Source organism: Sceloporus occidentalis, unplaced genomic scaffold, assembly GCF_023333645.1.
Source record: "Sceloporus occidentalis isolate IW3139 unplaced genomic scaffold, rSceOcc1.0.p SCAF_1, whole genome shotgun sequence".
Lineage (NCBI taxonomy): Eukaryota > Metazoa > Chordata > Lepidosauria > Squamata > Phrynosomatidae > Sceloporus > Sceloporus occidentalis.
This window is the reverse complement of record NW_028316981.1, coordinates 188,623,746-188,647,984: the sequence shown is the minus strand read 5'-3', so window position 1 is coordinate 188,647,984 and position 24,239 is coordinate 188,623,746. Positions and strand designations below refer to the sequence as shown.

The following is a 24,239-nucleotide window of genomic DNA, read 5'->3' as shown; positions in this document are numbered from 1 at the left end:
ATTTTTATCCCATGTTCCAGTGGCGGCTGATGGCTTCCATATCAGTGATGTGGTGAATCATGGACTTCAGTATGAACTTTTCAACAGGTTCAGCAGCCTGGATAGTTTCTTCAATATTCACCCTAAACCCCACAGTAGATTCACTGACCTTTGAACATGGAAGCCACCAGCCACCACTGTCATATTCATTGTAGAGTTGTACACTTTCAGGTGTAGTTTTTGTAAATGCAGGAGGTAGATAGCAGATAGAAGTCCATAACACTGCTGGTAGCTACTAAAGTGGTAGAAGAAATAGAACTGCATACAAACTGCCTTAAAAGGAATCTGAATGTGAAGGAAATCCAACCCTAGTGAAGGTTTTGCTTCACTAGAGAAGGCTTCTATGGATTTCACATTAGCAATTAGCTGTTCAAAAGTGATCACAGCCACAGTCAGAGATATCACTATCTTGTGCGCTTAACAGGTGTTACACCTGAAGAAGTTTGCAGTGGCCACATATGCCCCTCCATCCTGATCACCACAGGAACCAAACAGCATTTCATTAACTTACTCTGTGATACTCTCACCAGCTCTGTAACGTTCCAGACACCTGATGTCACAAAACAGTCTTGAAAAGTCAAATGCCCTGCAGAGAAAAGAAGAGGACATACCGTCTTGGTCATGAGATAGAGCAGAATGCAGACAGGTGGCAGCAGCTAGCACATACAGTAAATGTAACTTACTGTAAGTATGATTGGACAGAAAGTAACTTTAGTCTGCAATTTTCCTTCTAGCCCTTTTGTAGGTTCCCATCTACCCACAGCTCTGGCTTCCCTCCTCTAGGGATGTCACTACAAGGGTGCAGGGAATGTGGACTATACCAGGTGGCACCCTAAGGGGAGATGATACCATTGCTCCCCAAGCATTTGCCGTTTGGTACAAAATGGACCCTGGCATTTGCATGCATTTCTTTGGAGCTCAGTGGAAGGGATGGTGGGGCAAGGCTCAGTGGGGGGAGAAAGGAGAGGCCCCAGGTTTTTAATTTAAAAAATTAAAATTTTAACATTTAAAATTAGAATTTTTCAAAAATTTATTCTTCTTAAAATGTCTTTTAAAAACATCACATCTTACCAATTTTTAACTTTAACCACATGAAACAATGTACATGCAAGTACATTTAGGATGTGCATATGATATTGTAATTTAAAGGTATAATTTTATTTTTGCTAGCTGTTTATTTCACAGATATTGCTATTATATCCAATGATATACAGGAATTATGATTCATGAGTAATGTTAGTACAAAAAACATTACTAAGGATTCTGTGTGGTGTGGTGTGGGAGAAGGTCCATGGGGTATGTGTGGCATCATGAGTTACCATGCTGGGTGACGTCGCTACCATGCTAGTGCCACCTCGCCCTCTTGCAGTTATTCCCATCTCTTTATCTCAGGCCAAAACTCTTGTTCTCAGAACTGGACCTTTCTTAGATCACTTAATCCTACCCTCTTGCTGCTTACATACTGTATATACTCATGTATAAGTCCAGAAAGTTTAGTCAAAAAATTGAACCAAAACCCCTCAGTCAATGTATCCACAGGTCAATGAAGTATTGTGCTTTAACTCTTATTTAAAAAAAGCAATCATCCCCTGGTGAAATACAGGAATGTAATCTATCCTGGAAGCACTGCCTCCCCTCTACTCTCTCATTCATCCAGCCTTTAGTGTGAGCACAAGCAGTTATTCCTGCTGGAATTTTGTAAATTCTTTGGTATCGTTTTCCTTTGCTTCATTCTTTAGATTCTTTGTTACATGCCCTGAATTTTACCTCGACGTGCACAGGTCATATCAAATCCATAATTTTGGCCCCCAAACCTGCCCTCAACTTATACATGAAGTAGATTTATAGTTGAGTGTATACAGTGTATTGCTCCAGTTTGGCATGAGTAATTCCAAACCAGGTTATGATAGCCTCTGATTCTCAGTTAATACAACCTGCTCCTGGAAATGGGCATAAGAGGAGAGGTGGGAAAGTAAAGGGCTTCAGTGAGAAAACAAAATAAAGGGAAGCCGACCAGGGAATCTGATCCTGGAGGAATTCACTCACCATTGGGCAGTGGTTTGATGTCCGCATCTCCTTGCTGGTTTGAATTGTCTGATTGTCCGGATTCTGAAACACAGAAGCAAAAATTGGCATCAAAGGATTGCTGGAGCAAGAACAGAAGAAAGTTGTTAATCATGGGCACTTGCTGCATAGCCACTTTCCTCCACTACTTTTCATGGCCAATGGGAAGGCTATACTATAAATGCTGTTCATCACCCTAACATTTCCGGCTTCACCCAAAGGCTTAGAATATAGGTTGGTAAACATGGCTCTTTTACACATCTGATCAGTATAATCAGACACAGACTCTGGCAGGTTTATGTCAGATAGCTAATTCCTTACCTTCGTATTCCATCACTACAAGATCTCCTGCCCCAAGTTTGTGTGTGTGCATATCTGTTCAAGTTGCTTGTCCATTTATGGCAACCCCATGAATTTCTACACTTGATCTTAGCCAAAAGCCTGAAAAGCCCATGAATTTCATAGGATTTTCTTAGGAAAGGAATAGAAGTGATTTTGCCAGGTCATTCTTCTGAAATATAGTCTACAGTACCTGGTATTCGTTGGTGCTTTCCCATCCAAGTAATAACCAGGGCTGACCCTGCTTAGCTTCGAAGATCACATGGATCTGGTGCCTTTAGGGTATTTAGGCCCCCATATATTTTTCTAGGAATTACTCTCTGGGACACACACATGGCCTCCCTTTACTGCCTAAGAATGGCTCTCCCTGAAAGTTTCATTTACCAGCTAATGCCTCTTTAGCCTTGAACAGACAGTGTTCATCCTCAGCTATTTGTTGGCATGGATAGTACATAAAATGCCAAACTCTAAAGTGTTCCTGGAAAAAAAGAAAGAAAGAAGCAAGCCTATATCTTGATGGCTTTTACCCAAGTAGGTAAGCTAGTGATTAAGAGAAAGCATGGCACTGCTGCCTAATTCAAAACCTCTTCTACCATTAACTCATTAGGCAACCCATCTTCTCTGACTCAGCACTCCATTTGGTTATTATCTGATTTACCTTATCAAACTTCTTTAAGGATTATAGCAAGATGAATCATATGAAATGCTTTGAGCTTGCAAATGACATCTATGAATTGCTAAGTACTACTGCTAGATACACATCCACAAGGAGATTATAGAGGGTTTTCCCCCACAGAAATGACTCAAAGCAGTAAGAGACGGCATGGAAGAAACCTAGGAGTTTATTGCATTAAAAAATAAAGCGTTTTACCCCTGCTGTTTTGAATTCTATTACAGGATGCAGCCAGTTATTATTGCATGCAAAATGCCGCCGATGCCACCCACCGGCTACATCCCGCCTAAAACCCAGCTAAAATCTGTGCTCAGCTGGCCAATTTGCAAAGAATTCAAAACGGCAGGGGTAAGACAGTTTATTTTTTAATATGATAAACTCCCTAGATACATGAGACCAGGGGGTCAAAATGCTGAGAAATGCACAATTTTCAAGATCCCTTGACGTTAAGTACTCTTTAAGATGCCATAAACCACCTTTCCTTATAGTAGTAATTGCAAAAAGCTTATTTCTGCTTCTGTATCTCTCATGCTTGAATAAGGATTTTGATGCATATTATCTAAGGCTGCTGTGCATTCTACCCTACCTTTTCCTATGCTAGCAGACATTTCAAGATCTAATACAGTATAGGGCAGTGATTACCAGACTTTGGTTCTCCAAGAGTTTTGGACTTGAACTCCCAGAAGCCCCATTTGGTCAACAATCAGGAACCCTGGGAGCTGAAGTCAAAATGTCCAAAGGAGGAGAGTTTGAGAACCACTGATATAGGGATTCTGAGCCTATTACACCTGCTTTGAGAAAGAGAAATTTCTGCGAATGGAACTTCTTGTATCGTTAGATCTGATCTGAAGCAGAACATGCCAAAATACAGTCGTTCCTTCTTATACACAGATTTTTTAAAACACGGATTCAAGCATCTACAGTTTGAAAATGTTCAAAAAAGTATAAATTTCAAATATCAAACCTTGATTTTCCATTTTTTATAAGGGACACCATTTTGCTATGTCATTATATTTAATGGGACTTGAGCATCCACAGATTTTGTTATCCACAGGGGATCTTGGAACCAAACCCCAGCATATAACAAGGGTCCACTGTACTCCTTTTTCCATATTCTGTGAAGGAACGCTATGCTCAAGGCTATCTAGTAAGTTTAAAGACTCATTTCCTTCCACAGCTCAGGTTCCCAATCAATTTTTCTGTTCTCTACAGACTGGAAAAATATTCCTTGGTTTGTAGCAAATGCCTTTCCTCTGTAACTCATGAGGGTTAGAAACATGTTGTGATTTTCACTCAGGCTGGCATGGCGCCTTGCCAGTGTCCATATAGCGTGGTGACAACATAACCCAGAAGATCCTTGGTTCCCTGAATGAAAAATTGACCTTGGATTATTGACAATCACTCAATGGCAGAAAAAGGTATTTGCGGTGATAAACGACAAGAGATAAGGTTTATCCAACTTCTAATACCTTTGCTGTCATAATTTTTTCAGCCCTTCAGACCTGTATCATAAGAATGACCACCTGCCCGCATTGGACAGACTGAGGCCTAAGACCACCAAAGAGTTAAACAGCCCATCCCTTTCCTGTCCAGACTTGGTGAAGGGAGGCCAGCTGCAGAACTCAGGTTACCTATGTCAACAACACGGCAAGTTTACCTCTATCAGCGCCAAAGCAAAGCAAAAAAGAAGCCAGGAAATGTGCCTCATGCTCGGCAACAGCTGGGGAAGCACTAAGGAAATATTTCAAGAGTTGGTTCTCCTCCCCGCTATCCCTTCCCTTTCAAAGTTGGCTGAGGCACACTGTTCCCTTTCGGCCTTGCGACTGCTGGCAGCCATTTTAAAACTTGGCAGCCATTTTAGTGCTGGCGGCTAGGCGCGCTCCCACAATGCCGGCAGCAAGCAACTGACGAACGGACAGAGGAGTGTGGCTTTGCTTAGCCCAGGGACAGATAGAAGATAAATTCTTAAACACCAAGAAGGAGAGAGGCACTGGAGGCTTGGTTCAGAATTAATAAATCATGATTTTGTTTTTCTTTCTACTTTAAAGAAACTGTTCCAGCAGCACAGCAAAGAAGTGGAGGAAGAACCGGAAAACACACACTTCATATTGCTGCTGCATCTGGTCAGCTTTATGCAATGTAATTTCTGGCGCAGGGTTTCATCTCCATATAAGAAATACTGTATATACTCATGTATAAGTCTACAAATAATTGAACCAAAAAACCTGAGTCAACTTATCCATGGGTCACTGTAAGTACTGTACTTTAACTCTTATTTTAAAAAGAACCATCCCCTAGTGAAAGACAAGAGTGTAATCTGTCCTGAAAGCAGTGTCCCCCCTCCTGTCTCTCTCATCCAGCCTTTAACGTGAGCACAAACAGTTATGCTTGCTGGAATTTTGTAAGTTCTTTGGCATCATTTTCCTTTGCTTTGTCCTTTAGATCCTTTGTTACATGCAACTAAGTTTAACCCTCGGTTTATCCACAGGTCAAAATCCACAATTTTGGCATCCAAACCTATCCCGACTTATACATAAGATTGACTTATAGTTGAGTATATATGGTTAATTTTTTGTGTACTTTAATAGGATTTCTTGCCTTGAGAAAACAGATTGGATGTGATCATGTAAAACATGGCACAAGCACCATTTTGCCTACTGCTACAATTTTCAGTAACAGACACACCTCCCAATACAACAAATGGGAAATGTTTATTACAGGGGCAGGAAGGAAGGGGCTTTTTTACAGGGGCAGGAAGGAAGGGGCTTTTTTAACCTATACTATCACAATACTGTTTAAATATCTGAAGGGTGTCATATTGAGGATGGAGCAAGCTTGTTTTCTGCTGCTCCTGATAACAGGACAGGGAACAATGGATGCAAGCTACAGGAAAAGCGATTCTACCTAAACATTAAGAGGAACTTTCTGACAGTAAGAGCTGTTCAATAGTGGAATGGATTCTCCTCCTTTGGAGGTCTTTAAACAGAGGGTGGATGGCCATCTGTCGGGGGTGCTTTGATTGTGAGTTTCTGCATGGCAGGGGGTTGGACTGGGTGGCCCTTGTGGTCTTCCAACTCTATGATTCTATGATAATAGTATGATCCCACTTTATCTGCCATGACTACATCCTATGGAATCCAAGAAGCTTTAGCCTAGGGAGGCACTAGAACTCTCTGACTGAGAAATCTAAATGCCCCTGCCTAAATTGCAAATCCCAGGATTCCAGAAGATGGAACAAGATCAGATAAACTGGAACCATAGTGCTGGAACTACATAGCCTGAAAGGGCTTGAGATCACTGCTGTCATCATCCCATTCTCATTAACTGTTAAGCACAGGGGTAGGCAAAATGCAACCCCTCCCCCCCAAAAAAAACTATTTGCATAGGCCCTTCCATTGCCACCCTATTATCTGGATGCTTGTAGGAGTGGTAGTTCACCTTTTGAATCAATTTCAGGTGTTTGCTATACATGAAAAAATACCAGCTTGTCAAAGAGTGGACTTCCATCCATGTCCACTTTGGTTTTTTTTCTGTTAAACTGCCATTTTTGGCAGTATGTGAAGATCCCAGAGGTCTGAAGAACAGAAAATGGCCCCACCTGATTTAAATATATGGATAGCTGTGCTTTCTTGCAGTGCAATGCTTTATAGTTTTGGGGGCATGGCACAGGACAAAAGCTCTGTTTTGAGCAAAGACAATAATTTAGGCTGTATAAAACAAAATGAGAGATAAATGTGCATGGACTGTGTAAATGATGCAACAAGGTCCAAAGTGACTGTGCAAATATCTGGTTATTAAAGTTGGGGGGAGGGCAAGGCTAGAAATTAAGACTTATGGGATCTATTTCTGGCAGGAGAAAAAACAGGAACTAGAGAATGTACTTTTAAAATTTATTAGAGAACTTTTTTTATTCTACTTCCCAGCATAGCTCTTGATGTGATTTACAAAAACAAAATCACTTAACCACACACAATCTAAATTTCTAAAATAATCTAAAAATAATGTCAACAAATAGCAGCAAACAAAAATTACTGCTCTAACCAATATGCAGCACAGTCAGTTGTCCAGCTGCAAAGCATTTCCGGATGGGAAAGCCCTTCTGAAAAGAATCTTTGTAATCAGTTTCCTAAAGACTGGCAATATATTTTCATGGTAAGGTAAGCCATTGTTGACAGGAAATTCCATGCCATCATAGAGAAAGTTCTTGCTCTGGTCGACGAAAGATACATATAGGCCTGATACAGACTGGGGCCAAAACTAGGGTTTGGGAGAGCAGAATGACCACACGCTCCCGAACCCTAGTGCATAATGGCGCCGCCATCATGGTGGCCTTCTGTAGACATACAATTATGATGCAAGTGCAGCTTAGCATCCACACATTGCAGTGCTGTGCTTGTGTCATTGACACACAACAATGTACCAATGGCACACTCATCCGCTATGCGCACCAAAAAGAACCTGCTTTTAGCGGGTTCTTTTTGGTGTAGAGAGAGGCCATGAGGTTTGGCTTCTGCGGCCTCCCTCAGGAGCAAAAATGGGCACTGCCAGCCCGCCCTTTCAGGGTCATCTGTTGAGCCCCGTACTTTCTAGGTGTCCTTTAGACATTTGACTATTTAAGGCTTTAAAGGTCACAACACTTTAAAGTGAGTCCAGAAACAATTTTTAATAGCCAACTTGCTTCAAGAGACTCTTAAAACACACTCTGAAGATCCATAAAGTGTATTACAGTAATGCTATCAACAGGTGAAACAAAGTTAATGAAAGTCTGATAGCAGCTAGCTCCTTAATTTCTCAGATGGCACCAAGCAAAACTGTGAGACTGAATCACTCCTAGCCATATTTGCCACTTAACTATCTAGCAGCAAACCCAAGTCCAAACTACAACTACAAGCTTGGCCTTTTAGTGGATGCAATCTCATCTAGGACAAAGTATCATTTAATCTTGCCAATTGGCCATCTTTAAAATTAATTTTTGTTGCTGTTTAATCTGGACTGAACATCTGTGTTTGGTTTTCATTCAGTCCATTATTGACTCCAAAAAGTCTACTACTACTGAAAAAAAGGTGCTAGGTGTATTTGATGACACCTAACTACAGACCCTGTGCAACAGCTTCCAACAGTCTCACATAAATTATAAAAGGCATGGGAGATGGAACCTTGCAACAATTCCACTGTGCTGTGAAGTTGTCAGCTAGAATAATTTTCTGATTCTTGCAGGACCAGAACCACTTCCAAGCAGTGCTATCCAATCTGAACACGAGGCTCAAGAGAAAAACACAGTTGTTGATATCATGGTCTGTTGAAAGATCTATGAGAATTATCAGCGATATGTTCCCTAGTCTATCTCCCAATATTAGTGTAATTGAAGCCATTTTAGCCCTACATCCTGCCTCAAACCAGATTAAAATAGGTCCAGAAAAGTACCCATTAGAGGTGGCCATCCATAACATCTTGCCCCCAAAAGAAGACTGGAAACCATTCAGTAATTAACTAAATGTGAAGATGAATGGAGACAGTAGACTCAAGGAACCAGGACTTTTCAAACCTGCAAAGTTTCACAGCAGCACACCTGAATTGCTCCTAAACTCATGGATGATGTGCATAAAGACAACATACCCCTAGTATTATCTTTCCCATACACTACAGAAGCTTTAGGGTGTGCTGATAGTTCCTTCTCAAATGTCTGCTTTTTGCCTTCTCCAGTTTCATTCTACCACATTATCCACACAATATTCAATCAGAGAAAGCACTCAAGTTGCACAAAAGAGAAGAAATGCACCTTCAGGCAGATGAAAGGTTTGAGTCTACTGAAACTGCTCCTGCAGTCAAATGATGGTCAGTAACTACACTTTTCAGATTACAAAAGATAAACATGATATTATCAAGTTGATATTTCCCATTGGCCTCCTGGTGTTAGAAGTTATTATCACAAAAAGTACTTTACACCAGAACCTGCCTATTTATCTGGGGCTGTTTGGGTAAACATACAAAATTTCAACATTGAACACTCCAGGATATGTTTGAATATTCCTAACTCTTTCTACCAGAACGATAATAATAGCAACAAAAATCTACTGTATTTTTACACCAATACGGCAGAATGACACATGTGCACACTTTTCTGGACTGGAGTTCATGCTGAATTTGTGCCTCGTAATGAGAGAGGCTGGAGGTAGCCAAGAGGTATTTCACGCCCAGTGCATTCTATGGATTTCATATTATTTTAAGGCAAACCTTCTCTTTTATTGTGCAAAGGCATCCTTGCAAGAACTGGGCATTAATCACAGAGTTGGAAGAGAGCTCAAAGGCCATCCAGTCCACCCTCCTGCCATGCAGGAATACACAATCAAAGCACCCTTGACAGATGGCCATCCAGTCTCTGTTGAAAAGCCTCCAAAGAAGGAGACCCCCATCACTTTCCAGAGGAGTGTGTTCCACTATCAAACAGCTCTTACTGTCAGGAAGTTCTTCCTAATGTTGAGGTAGAATCTCTTTTCCTGTGGTTTGAAACTATTGCTCAGGGACCCATTCTCTGGAGCTGCAGAAAACAAAATTTCTGACTGGATTATATGTGCGTCGTTCCCGTTTGAAATCAGTTCCGATTTCTGTTATGCTAAAGCAAAGCAAAAGCAAAAAAACCCAGTTCTTCCAGACACTAGTTTCCTAGTGGTTCTTTTGAAAAGAATAAATTCCGAAGCATGTTCAACAAGTGGGAACAACGGATCTGAATCGCATCATTCTGGAGGGGAGGGACTAATGGCAGAGGGGTGTTTACCATCCCTCCTCATTTTTGGGTAGATCCACCATTCCTCCCACCCTCCCACCCTATCAGCGCTGCCTTTGTGCTTCTAGTGTGACTTGTGGGCACATGATTATTTTTAAAAAAAATGATAGAAGATTTGATTCATTTGTTTTGCAACTACTTGCCATTTCCTATGCGAGTCAACAGCAGCTCATAGTGAAGCAAGTAGTTGCAAAACCAATGAACTAAATCTTTTATCAGTTTATTTAAATATATTCCCAGCCAGGCTTCCTGGGCTGCTGCTTACATCACTGTTGATGCACAGATGATTGACTTGCATTCTCAAGCAGCACAAACTAGTGGGGACGACAATCATGCCAAAAAAGAAGTGATTACAAGAAGATAATGAAAAGATCAGCTTTCATAGTGGGAATGATGGATCTTTAGGAATCGATTTACCAACACAGAGCAAAGGCAAATCGCAAACCAGTTTAAATGTAAGTGGGAATGAGTCCCTAAATATACCCAGCTCCCTAAGTCACTCCTCATAGGGCTTTATGGTTTCCAAACCCTTCACCAATTTGGTCGCCCTCCTCTGGACACGCTCCAGCATAGCAACATCCTTTTTGAATTGTGGTGACCAGAACTGGATGCAGTACTCCAGGTGAGGCCTAACCAGAGCAGAATAGAGTGGTACTATTACTTCCCTCAATCTAGATACTATACTTCTATTGATATACCCTATAATTGCATTGGCTTTTTAGCTGCCACATCATACTGTTGACTCATGTTCAACATGTGGGGTACTAGGACTCCTAGATTCCTTTCACATGTACTGTTATTAAGCCAGGTGCCCCCATCTAATATCTATCAATTTCTTCTATCTCCAATTTTACTTTTCATTACCTGTGTTTCTTATGAAACATGTAAAAAGGGGTGAGACATGGCTAAAGATGTCCACCAATTGTGGGAAGTGTGAAGACATAACAGAGAAATGGCTTTTGGTCAAGCAAGACTTTGTGAGGCCCTAGGACATAACAATAGCCTTGTTAGAAAGACACATTTGCAGCTCAGGTGAAATATAGCGGAAAATAATAAAGGGAAACATTTCCACTTGAGGACAGCTTTTCACAATCAAGACTCAAAGATAGCATTAGGAATCCCTTATTGTTAACTATCTTTGGCATATGTGCATCTGTTTTGGAAGTAATAAGCCTGCCAGAGGAATCTCTAGTAGAGGCTATGAAACTGTATGGTCTCTCTAAGAGATGTATTACCAGAATGAAATTTTGATAGCTTTTCAAACAAGTTGTGGATGCTAAAAGTACAATCCTGTATTTCAAACATGCAATTGGAAACATTTCTTGGAAAATTTAAACTAGGCTGTGGTATCTACCCTGTCTTTTCCATAACCTTTCCCCTGAATAAGGGAAGAAATACTATTGAATAATAGGACCCTTTCACACTACACAATTATAGTGCTATGATTCCACTTTAAATGTCATAGCAACATTTTATGGGATACTGGGATTTGCAGTTTTGAGAGGGGCGCTCTTCTCCAGCACCATATCTCAAATGTGTTGGTTTTCCTCTTATCTGCCTTCTTCGCTGTCCAACTCTCGCATCCATACATGGTGATGGGTACATGATGATGATAGTTCTTATACAGACCTAAAATTCTATCTAATTTAGCAGCTCAGCTTTCTGAGTGAGAAAAGTTTAGCATATAACACACCTTGCCAAAATAACTATTTCATTTTTCCTCTCCTTCCAGTGTCCTACATAGGCTCAAGCGCATCCCAGAAGGCAAACTAGAGGAATTATTTTGTTTGAGAGAGCACTTAACAATGTCATATTCTAAATCAAGAGCCTTGCATCAAGGGAAGGGGGAATGACCAGTGTCAAACAGAGCCTGGACCTCACTTGGCATCCCACTGATGCCACTCTTAGCATTGGAACTGAAAGTTCACTTGCAGAACTGAGGCATCCAAGAGGACTTAAATGAGATGGTACACCTTTGGAGCAGGTGAAGGTGCCTTTCCTTCCCAAGTACAAAGCAACACCATCATCATGACCAAGAATAGCTTCCCCTTGTAACTGCGAGTTGTGGCAGTTCAGTCTTTTACCTGCATTAATCTTGAACCCTGCTTCCCTTCTAGACCCACAATATGGAAGACAATTGTCCCTGCTTTTGTCAACTGTCTGCTTGCCAACTCTCTCTCCCCCTTCTATGCGTGACTCTCTCTCTCTCTTTCTCTCTCTCTCTCGTGTGTGTGGGTGTGTGTGGGTGTGTGTGTATGAGAGAGAGAGAGAGAGAGAGAGAGAGAGAGATGACTTCCCCAAACTGGCTCACTAGTCTGTTCCCCAAGGGCTGTGATCTCCAAGCCTCAAAGGTGCTTTTATCTAGAAAAATAAACCCTTATCAGGAGGCAGCAGCTGAACAAACAAACAGATCCATTGCCCGAACAGACGAAACACTTTGCTGAACTCTTTATCTGTCCCCCACAGGCCTGGCAAGCCTCCTGTCTGCCCAAACTAAGAGGGGGGAGAGGGGCAATCTTGCCCAGTCCACCGGCAATGGTCCCTTCTTTGATAGTTTTGGAAACGGAGAGATGAGAAAGAGGTGGCACCGGTCGTCTTAGGGAAAGGTTCCCCGGTTGCAGCTCAGAAAGTCTCCTTTTACATTAATAAGTTGAAGTATGCAGAATAGTGCAGAAAGGTCTTCCATTTCCACAGCGGTACATTATCAAAAGAAAATTAAGGAAACAAGACTGAAATCAATGCTTGGGGTCAGGGGAAGTTATTCTCAGTTATGCTGTAGCATATCTGGACTTCAGATGTGACACCGGTAACTCATGATGGTATCCCTTTGCTGTAGTTCTGTAGTAGCTAGTAGAAATGGAAAGAACAGTAGCAAAGTTTGTATCTCCACATAATAGTTTCCTGAACATTTTGGGAAGTGTCAATATACTGCACAAAAACTGCACAGAAATATTTCTTTTTTCCACAGTGGAGAGAAAAATGTGGAAATTATTCACCGTCACTTGAACTGGCAAAATAGTCAAATATTAACTTCCTTAGTGGCTATCAGGGGTGATGGGTGTCTTCCTAAACTGAGAAGGATGGAATCTGGAATTTCTTCTTTTCCTTTACAATTTACTGCTAGATTGAGAAAGTTAACCAGCCTGGCTGTCTTCGCCCATTTCCCCACCCAGGATGACAGTTGGAAGAGACCACGAAGGCCATCCAGTCTAACCCCCTGCCACGCGGAAATATACAATCAAAACATACTTCATTTGCCACATAGTGCATATAGGGGAGAAAAGCTCATTACAGTAGTGAAAAAGTGGGAGAGATAGTTGACAGGACTGGGAGGAAACTGGTCAGCATGTGCCTTCAAGTCCTTTGTCCATGTATGGTGACCTGAAGAATTTCACAGGATTTTCTTAGGCAAGGAATTCTTACAGGTAGTTTGCCATGGCCTTCCTATGAAATATAGCCTACAGTACCTGGTATTCCCTGGTGGTCTCCCAGCCAAGTACAATCTTTAACCTCCATGAACAAAAAGACTTGCACTGAGTTATGTTTGGGGTATTTTCTGATATCACTGGAATTCCAATGTGTTTTGGGAGATAAAAATATCTCATGTCCATAGGAGTGTTAGGGATGCAGCATAAAAGTTATTTCAAAATACCCAAACACTCAGAGCCTGTAAATGTGTGTTTATAGGAGGCATAACTTCTGTTTTGATTAGGTGAACACCATAATTTCTGTTTCCTAAAAATAATACCATTGTTTTTCCAAATGAGAAGGGGAAAAAAACTTAGTGCAAATCATAAAAATCCAGAAACGGGCATGAAGCCTGAAGGACAAAAGTAGCTGAATTCTGTGGATATCTGCACTAAGTCTTTCCATCTCTCCTCACATGACATTTGTTTTTCTATTTGGTCCTTCCTGGATAGGATCTGGCAGGTGTGTAGTTGATGCTCTTCCACCTTTGAGCAATAGGAAAGGTTGTTTCTCATCTGAGTAGTTCCAATGGTTTCACTGGATCATATTTCACACACACACACAGAGGCACAGGACATTTTTCCACATTACATTGTGGGACAAAAATGGCAAAATACAATAGATTTGTTGGGACAATTTTTGTCCTAAATGGGTTTTTTAAAAATGTGAGGTGGGTTCATAGTACATGGGGAAACTTGGGACATGACTTGAAATGCTTGAGGTGACAATGTTGTAAAATGCATTGCATTTCTAGTTCTGTGTGAAGTGAGCAACAAAAGATCGCTCTTCAGTACTAAAATGCCCCATTGAGTAGGACCAGCTCTAATAAAATAATATCTGGATTGTGAGAACCTGGTAACCCTCTTCTAGAGGAATTGGAAGATGTGTGGAAAAAGACTGGGAAGCAGGAAGAGGAGACAGACTACATATGCTGGAAGCCGTGACGGAAGTGAGGCAGGCACGCAGCGGAAGGAAACAATGGTGTGCGCTCCTGCGGCAAGCTCACCACCCGCCACCGCCATGCCACCGTGGGCACAAGCCCCATTCATTTGAATGGGGCTTGAGCATCTACATTTTTTCTTTTACGCGGGGCATCTGGAACGGATCCAGCACATAAGGGAAGGGCGGACTGCATATGCTGTTTTGGGGTTTGTTTAACCTAACTAGATGGTACAGGTACACATCACACACATACAAATCTTCTTGTATCACACAACCAGAGCTACCTGTGTTTTGCTCCTTCGTGCACTGTTCCAAATCAATTCATCCTACCTATATATTTGCAAGAAATATTATGCTGTACAAATAATACACTTTTCACAGAACTATTGTTTAACTGTTTTTAACTATTGTAATATAACATGTTCACAATTTTTTAATTTTAAGTTATTATAAGTTGCCTTAGGCCCCGTGGCAGGAGAAAGACAGAATATAAATTGAATAGATAGATAAGAGTAAAGTTGGGAATTATCGCATTAAAAATGCCACCAATGCTTATAGCCTGGAATCCTGGAAATTATTTAAAACTGATGCTGTGAACCAAACCACTACTTCAGAAGTGGAAGATGTCTGATCAGTCTCCCAATTACTTAAAATCAGTGATAGAAAGCTCTGAATTGGATTGGAGCAGCAGAGCTGATGGTAGGATACTCTTCCCTCAATGGCATTTTCCAGACCTAAACTGGCCAAGTGATGTTTGATAGGCCATATGGAAATCTTATACTGAATTCTATATTTAGTTGGTGGTAAGGGTGCATGGTGTATGGCATCCCTATAGATGGAAAACTCAAGAGAATAACTTATGGGTGCTGAAGCCAAGCTCTCTCACACACTCCCCTTTCCCCGACTTTTTGTTCTTCCTTAGTTTTTGCTATGATGGATGCTTTCTTTAAAAAGCCATGCTGTTATTTCTACTATGCAGCAGCAGAAAAAACACACACATGTGCCTATGCGCCCCCCCCCCCATTGAACTTTGTTGTTGTTGTGTGCGTCCAAGTCATTTTTGAATTTTGGCGACCCTGTCATAGGGTTCTCTTGGTAAATTACTTCATAGAGGGTTTGCCATTACCATCCTCTGAGGCTGAGAAAGTGTGACTTGTCCAAGGTCACCCAGTGGGTCATTATGCTCAAACAGGGATTTGAACCTGGTATCCAGAATTGCAATCCAGTGCTTAAACCACTACACCACACTGACTCATTTATCAGTGTTTTGACCACACTGCAAGAGATTAAAACTCAAAAGAAGGTATAGTAGATCTTGATCCTGCAGTTGCTCATAGGGGCAAGTTAGTTCTTCCACTGTTGAACAGCTCTTACCATCAGGATGTTCTTCCTAATATTTGGGTGGAATTTCTTTTCCTGTATTTTAAATTCATTGCTCCATGTGCTAGTCTCTGCAGCAGCAGAAAACAAATTTGCTGTTACTTCCATATGACAACCTTTTAAATATTTAAAGATTCCTATCATGTCACTTCTTAACCGTCTCTTCCCCAGGCTAAATGTGCCCAGCTCCCTAAATCACTCCTCATAGGACTTTATAGTTTCCAAGCCTTTTACTATTTTACTCACCCTCCTCTAGATACACTTCACCTTCTCAACATCCTTCTTGAATTGTGGTGCCCAGAACTGGGCACAGTATTCCAAATGAGGTCTGACTAAAGCAGAACAAAGTGGCATTATTACTTCCCTTGATCAAGACACTATGCTCCTATTGATGCAACCTAGAACTGCATTGGTTTTTCTGGCTGCTGTATTATACTGCTGACTAATGTTCATCTTGTTTATCTTGTTTGCATTAATAAATCCATAGTTTTTAAGTCAAGGGAAGTAATAGTCCCACTATATTCTGCACTGGTCAGGACACATCTGGAGTATTACATTCAGTTCTGGGAGCTTCATATAAGAAGGATACAGACAAGCTGGAGCTGCTCCAGAGAAGGTAAATAAGGATGATGAGAGGTACTGAGACCAAAGCATATGAGGAGAGGTTTAAGGAGCTAGGCATGTTCAGCTTGGTGAAGACATGGCTGCGCTCTTTAATACCTCAAGTACTGTCACAGAGAGGAGTGTGCAGGCCTCTTCTCTACTGTCCCAGAGGGTAGAACCAGGTCTAATGGAATTAAATTACAGGAGAGTGGATTTTGATTGAACATTAGAAGGAACCTCTTCACTGTGAGACCAGTCTGGCAATGGAACCAGTTGCCTACAAAGGTAGTGAGTCTTCTCCAGATGTCTACAAAATAATGCTTTAGCTTGAGACATTGCACTGAGCAGGAGGTTCAACTTGATGGCCCATAGGGTCCCTTCCAACTCTATGAGCCTTATCACACTGGACGAATCCCGCTCAGAAACGGGGTTTAAAAGTAGAAAAAAACTGCAAATGTGGGAGGTTTTTCAGATGTGTTTGCACCAAACAGCAATAACGTAAAAATAAAGAGAATGGAAAGTGGACAAAAACGAACTGTACTTTCAAGAACTGTCATTTTTGTCCACTGGCTTTCCATTAGCTTTATTTTCGCATTATTGCTGTTTGGAAGAAACATCATCTGAAAAACCTACTGCATTTGCAGATATTTTCTACTTTCAAATCCCGTTTCTGAGTGGGATTCGTCTAGTGTGATAAGGTGCTACAGTTCTTTGACTCTAATCTGTCTAGCTGCAGGCTCCAGATCACCCTTATCCTCACTTCTGCAGCCCCAGGCCATCTTGCAGCTGGATTCTTTTTTGGGGTGTGTATGTGTGACTTAATTAAGAAGTATATTACAAGAGGAAAAGCAAACCACTTCCCCAGTGTCACTGCTCCAAAAGAATTCATAACCCCCCCCTTATTAAAAAAAATTAAAATGATAGGGGTGTTTGAATTCTGTTGGAGCAGTGGCATTAAGTTTCACTTAATGAAACTTAAAATAAAATCTCTCTATATATGGCATATGTTATGAACAAATCACATTCCTAAATGACCTTTTATAAAGATCCATTGCTTTTCTCCTGCAATTATTTCTATCTGAAAAGAAGGGTACAATGTACAGTAGAAACAAACAGATGTAGAACTAGAGTCATGGGGGAGGGAAGAAAGAGGGAGGGAGGGTGAGAGGCATGCCTGTGTATATCCAGTAGTGTTGTCACAGTCATGCAATATTTACATGTGATCCATATACACAGACAGATTCAGGAATCTGCACAGAGTGCACAGGGTAAGCTCCTGTGCTACCATGACAGGCTGTGTTGCCCATAAAGCCAAGATTGATGGTGTGTTTGGGATGGGTGTATTTTCTCTCACAGATACTTGTAACACTGGATTTATAGCTCCCGCTGGGATCTGTTGGAATGTCCTGTCCTACTTGCCGGGGCTGCAGCTTCTTAATTCCCAGCTCATAACAAACTGCACTCTGTGAGCTGGACAGTTAATAAATCAGAATTAAGGAGTGGCACAAACCCAGTTCCATAGCCTGGACAAGGGGCAACAGAGTGTATGTGTGTGTTTGTGCACGTGTGCATCAGACACACTGAGCTCATGCCAACAAGCACCATGCTTTTGTATTATACAAAACTCAGCAAAACAGCAATGGTGGTGGCAGACATCTTTGTGATGTGGGGTTGTGAGGTTGCTCCAGAGGACTGAATTTCTGACAGTAAGCATGGTCCTGGAGCTGACATGCTCATTCAAAAGCCAGCTTGCAGCCTTGACCAAAAATGCCTTTTAGCTAATACTGTTGGCAGTTTGTCTCTTCTCCTTCTTCAACCCTGTGGACTTGGCCACTCTCATCCTTGCTCTGTTTGCTTTTCAGGCTGATTGCAATAATGCTGCCCTTGAAAATGATTTGAAAATTTTGGATGGTGCTTGGTTTGCCCCCTACCAGTGGCCAATTCAAAATGAAGCTGTCTGCTGCTAGCCAAAATCAAGATGACGTAGGACTTTATCACAACAGACACATAAGAAACCCCAATAGTGTTTGTGTAGGAAATGCAAACATACCATGTTGGGGACAGTAATTATCACACAGCTCTTCAAAGGTGTGATGCTGCTGCTTCTTTCCTGGCCTCTGCCTTGGGCATGCTATCCTCTTTATTCCTGTGTCCTTGCCCTAAACCCCTCCCAGCATACATTATGGTCTGTATTTATTTTTATTTTTGTGCAAATGGATGATCATAGCACTCTATTAGTTAATTGAAAGTTAAAAAAAGTAAATAATAAAGAAAGAAAATAAAAGAAATGTTTTGTAAAAAGAAAAACAGCCTGTTTGGGAACAGGGAGAGGGGGCAAAGGAGCAAGAAGCATAATTACGCCTACTTGCACCAAGTGATTGCCTACATGTGATAAGTGCCTCCTGCTACAGTTCTGATATTATTATTATTATTATTATTATTATTATTATTATATAAAGCATAATACTAAAATAATAGAAATAATAATATCAGAACTGTAGCAGGAGGTACTTATCACATGTTACTCAAAGTTGAAAAGCAGAAGGATAGGGAGGCATTGACAGGTTTTCCTCATCAATGAAAATGAGCATTCCAGCAGTGGATAGATTACAGACAAGGGTCATATGGTAAGGTACAGCCACACATTCTCATAGTCTGTAAGCATAATGCCTACAGGAGAGCATGAGCCTTCCTTGATCCCTTAAGATCACTGGGGGCAATTGCAGCTCTGAGCAACTTCTTTTGGGAAACTGAAATCTTATAGCACCTAAATTAGGGCCTGGTCTGCACAAGAGCAGTTTCAAAACACTGAGACAACACAGAAGTTGTGATGGAGATCAAATTGCTTCTAACACTGTTGTTTTTGTATCTGTTTTGAACAACTGTTTGTAAAAGTCTATATATCAATATTAATACAGTGGGTCCTTGGTATCCACTGGGGCTTGGTTCCAGGACACCCCATGGATACCAAAATCCATGGATGCTCAAGTCCCATTAAATACAATGGATAGTAAAATGGTTTCCCGTGTATAAAATGGCAAAATCAAGGTTCCTTTTTGGAATGTATAGATTTTTGGAATATTTTGATACTGTGGGTGCTTGAATCCATGATAAAGAATCGGTGGATAAAGAGGGTCGACTGTATTCTGTTAGAAAGGCTAATCACTACCATCATCCCTAGAGAATGGAAGTAACAAATAATGTAGTTAAGTCTAACTAACAACTTTTGTGGTAACAAGGGCGTTTCAAAGTTACTGTTCAAAATATTATAATTAACAAGCATGACATTACTGGTACAACAAATAACTATTTCTAGTTACTTTCAAAGGTTACATTTAAGTAACATTTTTAGAGATATTATGTCAGGCATTGCTGAAAGTTTTACTAGTGGTCAGATGGCTTTTGCATCTCAAAGAAGTGAAGTGTATAGCAAATGTTCTGTTTCTGTAGCCAGTAACCTCGGGTTTTGCAGGTGAAACCAAGCCTCTGCCTCATGGGTTTCTGGTCCTACTGCCTGGCACAGCTTGTGTGTGAGAAGCCTTCAACAGAAATAATGGAAAACTAGAAATATTTGATCCAGAAAAAAGAAATGGCAAGTCACACATGGCAATACCTGTTTGAATGGACAAGCTTTAATTCCCACTCCATAGAAAAATATCATCTGGATGGGACAAAAGAGAACTACATGGGAGGACAGAAGTTGGGAAAGTAACTCCTTCTCAACACAGTCTACCTTACAGGCATTAGAAAAAAAATACTCCTTTGTCTGGAACTGTCATCTTTTGTGCACTGCCCTGGTAGTATCTGGGTCCCATCACCAGAATCCTCCTGCAACTTAAAGTCTATGAAAGGTTTAAAGATCTTTAATTAATCTTGGAAAACAGTTGGTACATTTCAATTAGCCCTGATACTAATAAACAATTAGCCTTGATACTAATAAACATTGTCTAGTAGACAGTGAAAAAGATTATCAAAGATCTGGAAACTAAGCCCTATGTGTGGAATGACTTTGGGAGCTGAGTATGTTTAGCTTGGAGAAGACTGAGAAGTGATATGACAGCCATATTTAAATAGCTGAAGGGATGCCATGTAGAAGCTGGAGCGAGCTTGTTTTCTGCTGCTGCAGAGACTAGAACACTAACCAATGGATTTAGATTACAAAGAGAGAGAGAGAGAGAGGGAGAGAGAGAGAGAGAGAGAGAGAGAGAGAGAGAGAGATTCCACCTAAACAGTAGGAAGAACCTCTGCACTATAAGATCTATTTGACAGTTGAATTGCCATGGAGAGCAGTGGACTCTCTCTATTTTGGTGGTTTTTAAACAGAGGTTGGGTGGCTATCTCTCCTGAGTGGTTTAGATGTGTATATTTGCATTGTAGGAGGTTGAACTAGATGACTGCTATGATCTCTTCCAACTCGAAGTTTCTATGAAGAAGCTGGAGTCCTGAAGTGCTCCCACTGAATCTCCCCATCAGAAGACCATATTCAATACGTGCTTAAGCTTATGAAATGTCATTAAGAGTTGCCCCATACAGATAGCATAACAATACTCCATCCTCCAAAATGTGTTGCTTTCAAGTTGTTTTCGATTTATGACAACCCTAAGATGAACCCATCATGGAATTTTCTTGAATTTGTTCAGAAGCGATTTGCCCTTGCTTTCGTCTGATTTGCCCAATGGGTTTCCATGACCAAAGAGGGATTTGAACCTTGATCTCCAGAGTCCTAGTCCAACACCCAGCCAACTATGCCACATTGGTCTCAAATGTATGAATTGAGGACCCTAGATCAGATGAAAACAAAGGATGGGACCTTGTTACCAAGTGGAACTGGAAAGAAGCACTTTGGCCATGGTCACAATTTGACCATTCAGGTTCAGCAATAAACCAGATGTACCCTGAAGCTGTTAACCAAAGTTACAAGAGAAGACAAACTTCTCTCTGTTCTAACTCATTTCTCATTTCACCAAAAACAGCAGGGCAAGGCAGACAGCTAATGGTCAGAGCAGGTAGAACAGGTCCATGATGCCTTGTGATGAAAGTTGACCTCGGGAACTTTCTATAAACTCCTTTTTTTCTGTTCAGGTGGCCAAGAGGCTCGCAAGAAGCCATTGAATAAGGTGCAAGTTTGGATGGTGCTGTTTAGTAAAAAGGCTCTCCCTTCTCTCTTTCTTAAAAGTCTTAGATGGGAGGTAAACTGGAAGTCAGCCCAATCACTAAATGGCTGCTGAGCCCTTGCCTACCCCCTTCCGCACCCACTCCCATACAAAAGGTATGAATGACAATGAAACAGATGGGCTGCGCCAGGCCAGGCCCTACAGTTCACCCAGCCATGGCCTGACCTGAAACCCTCCCTGTCACTGTCTAGTAAGCTCAGCTGCCACCAGTCTTCCATGCTAAATCCTCTGGATGTTTCAAAGGTATGCTGGGCAGTATTCTTCACTATCTAACATCTTTATCATTCTCCTGTTTGCAAATCCTGCACTGTCGAAACACCCCAACTGTGTCCTATCCCACACATTTTATGCCAGATGTGTAAGCCAAAGGCCTTAGCTGTGGCCTTCAGTGGGTACCCTAACACCCACTCTTTCTGCTTCCAATTCCATGCTTCCCATAGCGCACACACACAATGTCAATTTCATCCAAATCTGTGGGAGAAAGAATGAAGGAGCTCTTTTTCACTCTCTTCCCACAATGATCCTGATACAAATCATTCCTTTTCATATTGGGGGAGACTCTCCTCTCCATTCCAACAAGAAAAGAGGATTACTGGGATGGGTATTTATTTATTTCTGAAAATAATTATATGCCACCCTCTATCTAAACATCTCAGGGGACATACTCTCATCTGACCCCAAACTCCAAGTCACCACCACAGACAGCTCTTTTTACAGAACCACCATCTCATCATCTCATCCTGTATTTTCCCTGTAGTTCTTTTGCCTTTTCTCAGAGCACAAAGATTCTAGCATCTTAGTTTTGTCTCATTATTGGTGTTACGACACGGTAATACAACAATGCCAATATTTCAATATGACTGTTAAAATTTTTCCTTCACTGCCATTCTAGCAGCAACTAAAATATTCAGTATTATTACTGTTTTGAAAATTAACACCATAGCATTATAGTATTATACTGCTTAGTGTTTTAGCAACAAGTGAATCACTGATTGAAAAAACAGAAGTGGAATCATAAAATGGTGCCTAATGAAAAGATTATAATGAAAATGTACGGTGCATCAAATGATCCACTCACAGCAGCTATGTCACAACCACTGTTTTGAACAGAACATAGAAGGATATAGTTACAGCACAATACTAATAGTGTGCACAAGTGATTACAATTTCATTTGTAGTTTACAGTGGAAGAGCAATGACTGAATCATGCAAGAAGCTACCCGTTTGAAACAGCTCTGATCTGTTCAGCCAGCACATCATTGTTTTATATTTTTCATTTACTTATTCATCCCCTCCATTAAGCCATCCACAAAATTGACTGAATGACTACCCACACAATTAACTTTGATCCACCCATCCTCTAAGGACCTCAGAGGGGCTTTATTGCCTCCTTCTGCATCCCATATGCTAAACTAAGATATGGTGACTTGACTAAAGTCACCCTGTCAACGTCATGACTGGATGAGAATCTCTTATTCTAAGTCCACTACTCTTTCCACTATCCCACTCTGACTCTTTTAACATGGCCCCAAACTTCTTTGGGCAACCTGAGTATATAGTTAACAGTAGCCACCACAGTCCACAAAGAAACTTGGATGAACTGGGTAATGTAGTGCCCTGCCAAGGTAGGATCAGAACCCTGAATGCAAATGTACAACAACTTGTGTGCAGGAATATGGAGAACTACGATAATAATCAATGCAATGAAATAGAAGGCTAACAGCAACAAAAAAGAACAAGAGACCTCTTCAGCAAGATCTTACAAATCAAGGGAAAAGTTAAGCCAAGAGTGGAGATGCTATATGACCAACAGGAAGACATATTACATGACCAAGAAGAAATAAAAAGATGATGGAAACAATACACTGACAAACTATATAGGATGAACTGATGACAGATTCATTTAGAGAAGAACCACATGAGGACGAACCTCAAATTTTTGAAAAGTGAAGTGAGAGCTGTACTCAGAGCACTTGAGAGAAATAAATCAAAAAGAAGCGATGGCATACCAATAGAGCGGCTTCAAGCTACAGAGACAGAATCTATTCTAGTTTTAACTAAGATATGTTAACAAATTTGGAAGACAAAACAATGGCCCATGGACTGGAAACACTCAGTATATTTTCCAGTCCCCAAGAAAGGAGACCCCAGCAACTATAGTATTCACAGAACCATTACATCAATTTCTCATGCAAGCAAAGTGATGATTAAAATTCTACAACAAAGGCTCTTACCATATATGGAGCGAGAACTGACAGATGTCAAAGAGGAGTTTGGGAAAGGAAGAGGCACTAAGGGTCATATAGCGAAAATACACGGAATAATGGGATGTACTAAGGACATTACAAAGAAGATCAGCCTGTGTTTTACAGACTATAGCTAAGCATTTGATTGTATAGAATAGATCATGAGAAACTATGGTTCACTCTTAAAGAAATGAGTGTGCCACAACATCTGATAGTTCATTTATGTGTAACCTGTATTCAGGACTGGAGGCTACTGTTATGATAGAATAAGGAGAAATGGAATGGTTACCAAATGGAAAGGGGGTCAGGCAAGGCTGCATTCTATCACACTATCTATTTAATTTCTATGCTGAAAACATCATACAAAAAGCAAGATTGGACTCAGAGGAAGGAGGCATGAAAACTGGAGGAAGGAACACCAACAATCTGAGAGGCAGATGACACCATAATACTAGCCGAAAATATCAGAGATGCAGAAATATTACTGAAGAAGGTCAAAGCAGAAAGTGCAAAGGCAGGTTTACAGC

The 24,239-nt window shown here is 41.0% G+C and overlaps 1 protein-coding gene across 11 annotated transcripts in view; it reads right to left on the bottom strand.

The window, feature by feature from the left end:
* NFIX (nuclear factor I X) overlaps positions 1-24,239 on the bottom strand; it is a 318,328-nt gene that overhangs the window by 45,005 nt on the left and 249,084 nt on the right. For all 11 annotated transcript variants that reach the window (XM_089487378.1, XM_089487376.1, XM_089487388.1 and 8 more), the window contains 2 exons: positions 2,086-2,148; positions 551-625 (listed from right to left, as the gene is read on the bottom strand). In XM_089487378.1, coding sequence (XP_089343504.1) covers positions 551-625; positions 2,086-2,148 — 138 coding nt within the window. The remainder of the gene's footprint in view (positions 1-550; positions 626-2,085; positions 2,149-24,239) is intronic.